Source organism: Podarcis filfolensis, assembly GCF_964270895.1.
Source record: "Podarcis filfolensis genome assembly, chromosome: 16".
NCBI classification, from domain to species: domain Eukaryota; kingdom Metazoa; phylum Chordata; class Lepidosauria; order Squamata; family Lacertidae; genus Podarcis; species Podarcis filfolensis.
Window position 1 is genome coordinate 41391572 of NC_139620.1, and position 13064 is coordinate 41404635.

Here is a 13064-nt window from a genome sequence, read left to right on the forward strand (position 1 = left end):
GAAGATAAATTTTCAACAACAGGAGTAGGCACACTTTCCCACCTTATTGAAACAACTTCATGGTGTCTACCAACACCTTTAAAAAAGCAGCACCTTAAAAAAAGGATGTCCTCTTTCACCATTGTTATTCATAATGGTTCTGGAGATTTTCCTAAATTCAATAAGGAGAAATGAAGCAATAAAAGGTGTGTCAGTAGGCCATAATGAATATAAAGTAAAAGCCTTTGCTGATGATCTGGTAATAACAGAACCGCCGGAAAGTTCAAAAGTTGTTTTGGAGGAAGTTGAACAATTTGGTCAAGTGGCAGGGTTTATATTGAATAAGAAAAAAACTAAAATGTTAGCAAAAAATATGGATCAAGGTATGATAGAAACAATGCAACAACAAACAGGGATAGAAGTGGTGAAAAAAGTTAAATACCTGGGAATCTGGTTAACCCCCAAGAGTATTGATTTGTTTCAGAATAATTATGTGCCAGTGTGGAAGGGAATAAAGAAAGATCTAGAGGTGTGGGGCCGAATGAAGTTATCCTTTTGGGGGAGAATTTCAACGATTAAGATGAGTGTGCTGCCAAAGATGTTATTCTTATTTCAGACAATTCCAATAATTAAGGGGACAGTGATATTTAAAGAGTGGCAAAGAGCAATTTCAAGATATATCTGGCAGGGTAAGAAGCCAAGAATTATGTATAAGTTACTAATGGATGAGAAAGAAAGAGGCGGCTTCGCCCTGCCAGACTTGAAATTATATTATGAAGCTTCATGTCTCCGCTGGTTGAAAGAATGGATAAAGTTAAAAAATACTGAGTTATTGGACTTAGAAGGTTTTGATAACAGATTTGGCTGGCACGTATATCTATGGTGTGAGAAAAGAAAGATTCATAAAGGTTTCAAAAACCACATCTTTAGAAGATCTATCATAGAAATATGGGAGAGATATAGAAATTTATTAGAATCAAGAACTCCCCACTGGCTATCTCCGTTAGAAGTTATGAGTCTTAAGAAAGTCAATATGAGGGGGAACTGGATTACATATAAAGAATTGATTATAAAGGAAGGAGGAAAATGGAAAATGAAATCCTATGAAGAAGTGAAAGAGTATGTGTATCATTGGTTGCATTATTATCAGGTTAACGAAATGTTTAAAAAGGACGTAAAAGAAAGAGGTTATGAGGAAAAAGAATCGAAATTTCAAGTAGAAATAATAAACAATGAAAATAAAATTTTGTCCAAGATGTATAAAATCTTGCTAGAATGGTATACAAAAGATGAGGAAGTTAAATCGGTTATGATACACTGGGCCAGAGATTTGGGTTATAATATACAGTTTAATGATTGGATAAAACTGTGGAATGAAAGTATAACATTTACGGCATGTACTGCATTAAAGGAAAATGTTATGAAAATGATTTATAGATGGTACATCACACCTGTGAAACTGGCAAAAATGTATAAAACATGTAATAAGTGTTGGAAATGTAAAGAAAAAGAAGGAACATTTTATCATATGTGGTGGGATTGTAAGAAGGTGAAGGGCTTCTGGGAAATGATATATAATGAGATGAAAAAGATGTTGAAATATACGTTTGTTAAGAAACCAGAGGCTTTTCTTTTAGGAATACAGTGGTGCCTCGCAAGACGAAATTAATTCGTTCTGCGAGTCTTTTCGTCTTGCGATGTTTTTCGTCTTGCGAAGCACGGTCTGTCGCAACCGCACCTCTTCAAGCGGCTTTAAGAAAAAAGGGAACAAACTCGCAAGACGTTTTCGTCTTGTGAAGCAAGCCCATAGGGAAAATCGTCTTGCGAAGCAACGCAAAAACCGAAAAACCCTTTCGTCTTGCACGTTTTTCGTCTTGTGAGGCATTCGTCTTGCGAGGCACCACTGTAGTAGGAAATGAAATAAATAGAATGGACTGTAAACTTTTCCAATATGCAGTAACAGCAGTGAGACTATTATTGGCCCAAAGATGGAAACAGGAACAACTGCCGACGCTCGAAGAATGGAGAATGAAACTGATGGAGTATGCTGAACTGGACAAACTAACAGGAAAGATCAGATATATACGAGATCAAAAGTTCATTGAAGACTAGGGAAAATTTTCAGACTATCTGAAATGTGTATGTGATGAGCAAATAATGCTAGTGGGATTTCAAGAAGTTCTGTAAATGATAGAGGACTATTGTATTGATGAAAACTAAGTGTGTGAAGGTTTATAAAATGCAATATAAAATTAGGAAATGCGTATTTAAAAATTTGAATAATGGATGATTGTCAGAGAGGTTGAAGGAAGTCTAAAAGAGAAAATATGTGATAAATTTAGATTGGATACTATAAATGTATGTTGGAAAATTTTGGATACAATAAATGTATGTTGGAAAATTTAATATTTTTTTTTTTAAAAAGCAGCACTAGGAGTAGGAAACCGACTTAATTATTCAATGCCAACTTGAATAAAATATTGGGGGGCCCAAGTAAGCCCTGCCCTGCATAATTGACCACCTGATGCAATGCATGGATACCATTTGAATCACAATGCCCATCAACTTGGGGGGGGGGCTCAAATATTTTATTGGGGGAGTAAAGACCCCTCAGCCCCTAGGAGTTGGCTCCTATGTCAGTGCATTTGAATTGCATTCAGATGGCTGCCACCTCCTCCAACACCCCTCTCTTAAGATTAGCTCCATGGTTTCTCCATCAGCCACCCCCCCTTGTTCACCACCTAGGGACTAGAGTCTAGCCTGAAGAAGAGTTATGGAGGACTAGAAAGTTTGGTGGTTACTCTAACAAAGGTCATTGCCCTATTATGGATTTTGGATTCCCTCACCCCCTTCATGGGCCACCTTTGCTTTTCATCTTGTTAGGAATATCTGCTTCCTCTGTCTTTCTCTATTTGGCCAGAAAATGATGGGGAGAGTGGAAATCATTGTGGTTGACACACTTCAGAGAGCTTGGCAGGACAGAAGACAGTTTTACTTATTTAATTCTGAAATTGGGCTCAGTTAAACCTTTCTAAAGGAAAGGAGTGGCACTCTGGAATACTGATGGCATGACCCTATGTCTACTCAGAAGAAAATCCTATTTATTTCTGTGAAGGCTTACTTCCAAGTAAGTGTGCATAGGAAGGTCAGTTTCTAAACATACACACAGTCCTGAACCCCTCTCTCCCCAAAGGGGGCACATGTAGGAAGGAAGAAAAACAATATAACCTTGACATAAGCCCTGCCTTGTGACCCTAGACCAGGGGTCAGCAACCTTTTCAGCCGTGGGCACTGTCCCTCAGACAATGTGGGGGGCCGGACTATATTTTAGAAAAAAAATGAGCGCATTCCTATGCCCCACAAATAACCCAGAGATGCATTTTAAATTAAAGCACACATTCTACTCGTGTAGAAACACCAGGCAGGCCCCACAAATAACCCAGAGATGCATTTTAAACAAAAGGACACACTCTACTCATGTAAAAACACACTGATTCCTGGACCGTCCGCTGGCCACATTGAGAAGGCGATTGGGCCGCATCCAGCACCCGGACCTTAGGTTGCCTACCCTGCCCTAGACCATTGGTCCTTCTCTCTCTGTATTGTCTATACTGATTGGCAGGGCCTCTCCCGCTTTTCAGGCAGGGCTCGCTCTCTCCCAGCCTTACCTGTAGATACTGCCAGGGATTGGACCGAGGACCTCCTGCCTGCAAGGAAGAGGCTTGAGGAGCCTCCCCTCCAGCAGCCCAACTGGGACAGCACCCAGAGAACCTCTCTCAAAAGGCAGGCCGCTCTCCTTTTTTGGAAAACACCCACAAAGACCCAGAAACTAGTCTGATTAAAAAAGCGAAAAAGCAAAAAAAGGGGCTGCCGGGAATTCCGAGTGTACCCAAGTGAAGAGCAGGCCCAGGAGAGAGGCGCCCCCGTCCTCGCCAGCCTTGCGTGGCATGAGATGGGACCGACCGACGAGGATGGGCAGCGGACCAAGCGCGGGGGCGCCGGGCGGGAGCGAGCCTGGGATGGAGAGAAAGAAGGAAGGAAAGGAAGCCGCCAGGCGCTTGCCTGCCTAGTCGCCGCTGATCTGTTCTCCTTCCTGGCGGCGCCCCGCGTCTCATGGAAGCCCCGAGCGGGTTGTTCCGAGAGGGCATCGCGCGAGCCATTGATCTCCAGCGTGTCAGTGATGGAGGCGGGAGAGCAGAAGAAGCGCCTGGCCGGAGCCTTGAGCTTGGAGGCAACATCTAAGGAAGTTTGTCTGGCTGAGGGCGGCTTCGTGCGTTTCTCGTGCGGCGGCGAGCGCGGCCCTCCAAGCATCATGTGGCCTGGAGTCCCGCGGGCGGCAGAGGAGAGAGCGAGAGCCTAGGGCTCGGAGGGGCAGCAAGGAGGCAATCGGCGACTCGGCGGACTCCACTCCGCCGCCTCTCTGCCCACACTTCCCCGGGAGGCAAGCAGCCCCATTGAAATCAAAGTCAACCTGCGTTGGATGGAGCGGAAAGCGGGGGCGAGACTTGGACCCGTCCCCAACGCTGCTTCTGGTCAGCGGTAGATAGTCCGCCTTGCAAGCAGGTCTGCGTTTCAATCCCCAGCACCTACGGGCTCAGTTGGGAAAGGCTCCTGCCTGAAATCCTGGAGAGCCGCTGCCAAGCAGTGTAGGTAGTACTGAGCTAGATGGACCCACGGTCTGTCTGGGTAAAAGTCAGGTTCCGATGTTCAAACCAGCCCCGTCTCCAGCTGCTTCTGAGGTATAAGGTAGGAAGGGACTTCAGACCAGAGGCATCCCCACTTTTAAGAGCCAAGTGCAGAAGTGATGGAGGGAGGGGGGTTGCTGCGCCCACTGCACGCCTCCCCTCCCCCTCCTCCTGACGGGACCCCCAGCAAAGTTGTTCCCAGAAGCTGCTCAGGCTTCTGTCCGGCCTCTGTCCCGCCGCGGGCAGCGGACACACGTCCGCACACACAGACGCAAACGCGGGCGCAGCGCGAGCACTCCGCCTCTTCCCCCAGTTTATCCTTCGCTTGTCCCAGTTCAAAAGGCAGATAGGGGTGGGGCGCAATAACACCCCCACCCACCCCCATTGCACCGTGTTGGAAGTTTGAGCGCCAGCTTGCAAGGCGGGGGGGGGGGGCGAAGCTCCAGCGGACAGGTAAGCGGCGAGTGACTCCTGAACACCCCTCCCAGCACAGCGCTGCTCCCCAATGGCAACGGCACGTCCCCCTTCCTCGGGGACAAAGACCGAGCAGAGAAACGGAACCCCCCCTCCCTTCCAAGCCGCCCTTCTTCCTGGTTCGCAGGTCCTACCTTGGGGGCGCCTGGCCGCGTGGGTGCCCAGCAGGAGGAAGAGGAGGAGCAGGGCGAGCCCTCGGGGGGCCGGCATGGTGCTGGGTCCCGGTCCCGGTCCGGTTCGAGCTGCTGCCCAGCCCAGCGGCCGCTCCCTCTCTTCCCAGCCTGGCTCGGTAGTGGCGGCGGCAGCGACGAAGTCCCTCCTTTGCAAATCGGCGCTGGAGCTGCGAGGGGAGGGGGGAAAGAGGGAGAGAAGGAAGGAGGGAGGGAGGGAGGGAAGGAGGGAGGGAGGGGATTATCAGGGCTGTCGATCTGCCCCGCCTTTTGCCACCCCAACAGGAAAATACCTCACCCGCCGCTCGATGAGAGGCTCCAGGATGTAATTCCAACCCACGACCCTCTTTCTCCCAGTGCCAGGGCGCACAGTTGAGGAGCAGGGGAAGCAGAAGCCGAGGAGCGCCTCTGAGCACGTGCAGAGTGCCTTTCCCTCGTGAATCATGGCAGGAGACTTAAGTCCTCCACGAAGTTTTCTTTTGTCAGTCTGAAGCGTCTCTGAAACCTCGTAAGACCCGCACACCATGTCCACAAATCCCTCCGTCCTATTGATCGCCAGACCTGGTCAAGCTCCGTACATCTCAAGAAAGGACGCGTGAGCTCCAAGGACCTTCAGCGGAGACCCTCTCCGGCCACCCGCCACTCAGGGAAATCCAGCCTCGGTCCCACCCAACCCACTCGCTTCCCCGCCGCCTGTCCAGAGCCCTGTTCCCCTGTCCAGAGCATTCAGTCAACATCGAGGCGCTGCTAAAACTCCCGAATGTTCTCTGCGCGGGGACCCGAAGAGCAATCCTCTGACCCCACCTAGCCACCCAAACTTAGCCTAGCCCCCTGTGACCCAGCCTAGCCCCCCTCGCCACCGCCGCAGAGCGCTTACTCTGCAACCAGGTTGAACCCTTCAAAGGCCTCGAACGGTGGGGGGCGAACCCAGGACCCTGAGATGAGTCTAATGCTCTACCGACCAGAAGTCACAGGAGGGGAGGAGGCTGCTCTTGTGCTTGGATCCTGCTTGTGGGCTTCCTAGGGGCACCTGGTTGGCCACTGTGAGAAGAGGAGGCTGGACTAGGTGGGGCACCATTGGCCTGATCCAGCAGCCAGGCTCTGCTTATGTTCCTATGGAATCTGCTTTCTCCAACATGGTGCTCCAAAGTGGGACTACAGATCCCATAAGTCTAGCCAGCACTGGACTCAGCTGGTTGGGGCTGATAGAAGCTGTGTCCAAGAGATCTGGAGGGTACCAGGTTGGGGAAGACTGGCACAGATCCTGCCCTGTCTGTTTCTGGGCTGTGTTGGATCCTACACTATGATAATAGGTGTGAAAGCAAATCCCTCAACAATGTGATCTGACACGTATGATAATGGTAGCTATGTTGGCACTGCTGTCTAATAAACCTACTGGATTAAAAAGAAGCAGCAGCAATTATGCTGACTTTGGTTACCTCAGCAACAGTCATCACAAAGCAGTATCACCCAGGATATCAATATAAAAGATGAGTCAAGAGAAGAGACAGCTGAGCTGTTTCCCAGGCAGGGAGGGATTCCCTGTTCTTGGGTTTCAGCAAAAGTGTGTGGCTCTTGCACTCTGCAAATGGTGGAGGAAGAAGTAAGGCCGCATGTCTACATGCTCAAAATCAGGTGCATTGCTAGGTATATGAAGGACTTAGGGAGCAGGCCCATGGTGCATATTTGTATCTAATTTGCATGTGCTGATTTGTATGTGTAGGTGCCGCTGGGCAAAGTTAATGGGGCTGTGACTGGGGATTCAACAGCATCACTCTTTGCATCCCAAGATGTTGGTTTTTAAAAAACATAAGATCAGGGCAGGCCCCATGATCTGCTGGACACCTGGCTACACCCAAACTGAAATCCCTGGCATCTAATTGCTGGTGGTGGGGGAAAGTCCCAGGTTGCAAAGATCGAATCACCTCTCTGGTAATTTCCTGTGATATCACTTTATCTGATATATGCCTATTTGACTGCTTTGAGCTGAGAAACTGGCCCTGTTACAGGTGCCACATAATACTTATTCTGCATTTGGAAGAAATCAATATTTTAGTGTGGCAGCACCAGCTCTTTGGAACTCCCTGCATATTGACACGCGGCAGGCACCTTCACTGTACTCTTTGGCACCTGCTAAAAACATTTTTGTTTAGACAAGCCTATACAGACATGGAGAAGGCTGATGTTTTTAGCCTATTGTTGATTTTACCCTTTGAATGTTTTAAAGAGTTACTGATCATTTCATTGTTTTTATTGCCTTGCATAGGCACACGCTCTCTGAAAGTTTGTTTCCGTTCATGTGAACCTGCTCAGGTTCTGAGATCTTGGGGAAGGCCCTTCTCTTGGTCTAGGGTGCTCTTGGGCACATTTGGTGGGGAAGCGGGAGAGGGCCTTCTTGGTGGCTGCTCCCAGGCAACTTGGGAACTCCCTCCCAAGAGAAGCTACTGGCCCCCTTCTTGCTGTGCTTCCACTGGCAGGTGACATCAATATCTTCCTCTTTCAAGAGACCTTGGATAACTGATTGCATTTAGCAAGGCTCCTGCTGCCATGCTGTTTTCGTTGTAATTATCCATATGTGTGTGTGTGTGTAATTTGTGCTTAATTGCTTGTTCCCCCCCTCTATGTTTAGCTGTTTTTATTTTATCTGTAAGCCACATTGAGCCCTAATCTGGTGAAAAAGCATTATTATTATTATTATTATTATTATTATTATTATTATTATTTCATTCTCTGTGTCAACCTCCTTGGGGCTTTTAAAAAAATAAATTTTATGAAATAAGTAAATGCTGCAAATAAATTTCCAGTGAGGCCTCAGCAGCTGGCCAGTTGTGTGCAGAGCCCAGGCAGCCCAGTTCTTATACACACACCAGCCTCTGCCTGCTCTTGGAGACACGTCATGCCTTCATCAAGCAGCAGCTCTTCTCTTAGCTGCAGGGGCTCTGCGTGTCCTTCGCTAAAATCCCTGCTGACTCAACTGGGAGGACAGAGCAACACAGAGAGAGAGGCAATCGATAGCCGGGATGCAGCAAAAGATGGGCTTTGTTGTCCCATTTTTTGTAGGCCAAATTGTCTTGCTGAGGAAAGCGCTTGGGATTTGCCAAGGAGGGATGCAGACATCCTGCCAGGGTCACTGCTGCCATATCAACATCTCTTTTTTGTTAACACACTGTAAAATAAAATGAAATAAAACCTCTCCTTTCACTCCAGTACTTCTTATGTTGCTCATTCATATCCTGTAAACAAGTAAAATAATACAGGTAACAGTATTTTATTTTGTTTTAAGAGCAGAAAACATTAATGTCACTGTAGCAGAGGCACATTGCATCTCTTAAGCTAGGGACGGGGAACCTTTTCCAACCTGAGGGCCACCTTCCCTTCTAGGTGACTTTTTAAGGGCCACATGCTGGCAGTGGGAGGGGCCAGAGGCAAAAGTGGGTGGAGGAAAGAAGTACGCTCATTTCTACACACACGGTGGCATCCCTTTCTAGCCTCCATCCAGCAAGAAGCACAATCCGAGTTCCAGGACCCATTTATACATGTGTCCTAGTGGCAGAGTGTCTGCCTTGCATGCTGAAGGTCTCGGGTTTAATCCCTGGTGTCTCCAGGTAGGGCTGGGGAAAGCTCCTGTTGGAAACCCTGGAAAGATTATGCCAGTCAGAGTAGACAGGACGGAGCAAAAGAGGCCTATGGTCTGACTTGAGACAGACAGCTTCCTGTGTTCCTATTCTAGCCAAGCAGCAACTCTCAGGAGAGTACATAGAGCAAGGCCAGGGAGGGGTCTAGCTTAGGAAGAGTCGTGAGCCAGATAGAAATGGGGGCACAGTTAAGTTTTCCATCAAGCCAATAAAGAGCCCCAACATCATCAAAGAAGCCTGCTAAAGTTTTTCAGAGAACTTACATCTGTGTTAGTCTACTGCAGCAAAAGCATCAAAGAATACCTTAACACCTGTTGGGGGGTATGCCAAGTTTGGGGACCTGATAATAAATCTGCATCTGATGAAGTAGACTGTAGTCCAGGGAAGCTGATGTCATAATAAATGTGCTAATCTTTAAAGTGCAACAATACTCCTGATGGTTTTTGCTGCCAGAATGAGTCTCTTGCCATTGGCCTGTATCTTAGCTTCACTTGATTGGCCCACAGGCTTGCCTTCAAAGTGAGAAGATGGAGGAATTTCTCTCTTGAGGAGCATTGTGGCCTCAGGTGGGAGCAGGATCTCAGAGTGAATTCATATGACCAGGTTGCGGTTCAGGGAATGATGCAACATGCACTGATAAATCTAGTTCTCTCTCATTTGCCCAGTTTGCCCAAGAGATGCCTTGCATGCTCCATACCTCCAACTAGAGCTTCTGAGACCCGCCTTCCACACCAGGCTGTGCCTTGACAGCACTTTAAGGTTTGTGCCACTTTTGCAGGAAATGTATACTTTTTGTGCATTCTGCAATTTCCATTTTGTGCTGTGCATGTCCCTGCGAGTTCCCCATGTTTTCTCCAACATGATCTAGGCTAGGTTAGAACTGGGTCACTAGACTCCCACCCCACTCACTGAGGATGCTTGCTCACCTCTGGGCCCAGCTTGTGACCACTTTCCATCAGATTTCACTATGGTTTTCCCTCCCCACTCTTTATTATCTTCTCTCTGGCATTGTGTGAGTTACACTTTTCTTTTTAAGAACATCTTGCTTTGTTTTTTCTCTTGTTTTAAGTAGTGATGCCATTTTGTTTTTCCTTTCCTGAAGAAATCCATAGTCTTGAACACATGTTTCCTGGCTCTCTGCTCTGTGACTGCATATTTTCAGAGCTCCTGATGACTCAATTGATTCACCTGTAAAAGGCCTGACAAGAAATCAAACATGGTGCTTGTAAGTTTTTAGCAGGACTGCCTCTAGATCACCACCTTGCTTTAAGAAATCCTTTAAGTCCTCCCTCTCCTTTTCCCACCAAAGTGTGCATGAAGCAGGCAGAGTGCACTTGACTCCTCTTTCCTTTTGTTTCTAACTTAAAGCTTCTGAACTATTCCTTTGCAATGGATGCAGAAGCCAGTCCAAGAACTCTGCAACTGCACAGCAGCCTCCAAGAATTTTGCAGGACTCAACCCAATAGGTCTCATCCACCAGGCAGCTCTGGACAGAGTCTGTACCCCTGTTCTCAGTGTTCCCATCTTCTTTCTGCGGGATCCCCAATGACAATGTAGGTTCCTGTAGCTCAGTCTATTCTGCACGGACTGGCAGCAGCTCTCCAACCCCTCTAGGATATGCTGCTGGGCACTGCCCTGTCTGCAGGCAGGCAGGTGTTCAGCCACCAAGCTCTGCCCATGAGGTCTCCCATTCTTGTTTTCTCCACCTGGATAAACAAATGAACTCCATGGGTGAACATCCATGGCCCTGCCCTTTGTGACAAAGGCAAATAAGATGAAAAAGACTTTGCATGTGGGGAAGGCCTTTCCACAGATCTGTCTCTATCATCATCTATCACCTATCTATATCTATCTATCTATCTATCTATCTATCTATCTATCTATCTATCATCTATCTATCTATCTATCTATCTATCTATATCTATCTATCATCTATCTATCTATCATCTATCTATCTATCTATCTATCTATCTATCTATCTATCATCTATCTATCATCTATCTATCATCTATCTATCTATCATCTATCTATCATCTATCTATCTATATCTATCTATCATCTATCTATCTATCTATCTATCATCTATCTATATCTATCTATCATCTACCATCTATCTATCTATCTATCTATCTTCCGGAGGCGGCGCCAACGGCAATGGCGGTCTCCTTCTGAGTAGGAGGAGAAGCTCCGTAGAAAGTGGGTCTGTTCCGCTACGGCGAAGCGGAGACCCGATCAGAAATCGCAGGCAGAAAGAGCCTGCGAGCGTGGGACCCAGCAGGCACCTTTTGCGCCCCCCGCTTTAGCAAGGGAGCCCCGTAAGGGGTTCCGGTGTGCAGCGGGAGCGGCGCGGTGCTACGGGTCGATTGCTGCGTCTACGGAGCGAAGCCGCGTAGCTGTTGCCGGAGAGCGCTGACCTTTTTCCTGTGAAATTCGGCTCTAAAGAGAACATCCGTGAGTAGGGGAATTTAAGAATTTCGAATTTGAAGAGAAAAAATAGTGAATTTGGGCTCCGAAGCGGAAAGGTGCAAACAGGAAGTCCGCCTTTCCGTTTTGTAAAAGATCAAAGCAAAGACCTTTCTACGCTAGTACTTCAAAGTGGGATGCAAAATTTGAATTCCAAGCATTAAAAGAAGGAACTCCCCCATTAGAGGAGAGGGGGAAATTAAGAAAGTGACTGTATTTCTTCTGGGGATCTTCTGGGAACTTAATAGATCTTTTCTTTCGGACTCCCTGGGAACGGACTGTCAGATTAACGAGGACTGCTACATTTGAGCTCGCATTGACTTGGATACTGTAAATATCTAAGCTCTAACTCTGCAAGGTGATACATTCAGAGTCTCCTCTTAACTGGACACTTAGTTTCAACTAAAGAGGGGACACGGAAAGTTACAAAAAGACTTTGTTATTTGGTTACTGAATCCAATGGCGGTTACTGTGTCTCCCTAGAGGACTATTGAAGTCAGTATCTGACTGGGGGAATTTCCCATTACCAACTTTGGGGACTTTCCACTGCAAGGCTTGACTCTGGGAATTGACCTTAACGGAAGATAAGGGGGAATGACTGAACAAAGAGCAACAAGAGCTAAGGTCAAAGTGCAACAGTCCACCTTAGCTTCCCAGCAACGCAGAGCATCTGTGCCTGGCCCCCCTGCGACTCAGGAGAAAGACGCAGGGCAATCTGAGTTAAAAGGAATGGCCTCAGAAGGGGACTTTACATCTGTGTTGAACAAAATTTATGAAAAATTGGAAGGCCTAAGTAAGCAGGTCTCAGATCAGTCAGCTGAAATTAAAGGGAACACAGCTAGCATCAACTCAAACACTAAAGCTATAGAAAAACTGTTGGAGGAATCTGCGACTACCAGGAAAATAGCTGAGGAGGCAAAAGAAAAAGCTGAGGAGGCAAAAGAAAAAGCGGTGGCTGTAGAGGGAGAAATTAAACCAATACGTAAACAGATTGGGGACCACCAGGCCTTACTGTCTATGGTCGAATTGAGAGAGAGGCAGACAAACTTGAGGATCAGAGCGGTGCCAGAACTTGAGAAAGACAATTTGAACGACTATCTTTCACAGGAATTGGGAAATTTTGGAATTTGGAGCTGGATAAAGATTTTAAGATAGTGAGCGCCTTTAGACTTGGAAGAGGAGGGAGGAAAAACAGGGTGAGAGACTGTTTGGTGACCCTTCGTTCGAAAGAGGAACGGGACAAAATATTGGGTGCTCACTTTCAGAAGACTTTAGAGATTAATGAGTCCAGAGTGGAGATTTTTAAAGATATTCCGAAACATCTTCTGGATTTGAGAGTTAATTACGGAGACTTGGTGGCCTTGCTGAGAAGGAATTCTATTGCTTTCAGATGGGAGTTCCCCCAGGGACTGTCTTTTACATTTAAAGGGAAAAAGTTCAGAATCAGATCAGTGGAAGATAAGGAAAAATTTCTGAGAGACTTTGAAGAAGATCTACAAAAGGAAGCGACAGATGTGCTAAAAGCCTCGAGACCAGGAGTAGACACAGCACTACCACCTTTGGAATTTGACAAATCGAAAAGGAAGATACCACCGCAAGAACTTGACGAGCTTTTGGGAGCAACTGGAGGAAACTAAAATAACTACACCATGTCTCTG

The 13064-nt window shown here is 46.9% G+C and overlaps 2 protein-coding genes across 3 annotated transcripts in view; one reads left to right on the top strand and one right to left on the bottom strand.

Annotated features, from left to right (window-relative positions):
- Nucleotides 1–5849, bottom strand: part of SEZ6L (seizure related 6 homolog like) — a 160073-nt gene extending 154224 nt beyond the window's left edge. The window contains 4 exon segments of the mRNA XM_083589829.1: nucleotides 5273–5401; nucleotides 5404–5478; nucleotides 5607–5679; nucleotides 5682–5849. Of these exon segments, the coding sequence (XP_083445955.1) occupies nucleotides 5273–5401; nucleotides 5404–5478; nucleotides 5607–5679; nucleotides 5682–5834 (430 nt within the window). The 5' untranslated portion in view covers nucleotides 5835–5849.
- The window catches only part of TFIP11 (tuftelin interacting protein 11), a gene marked incomplete at its 5' end in the record, with an annotated part of 601324 nt that overhangs the window by 215390 nt on the left and 372870 nt on the right, over nucleotides 1–13064 (top strand). The gene's annotated exons all lie outside the window — the stretch shown is intronic.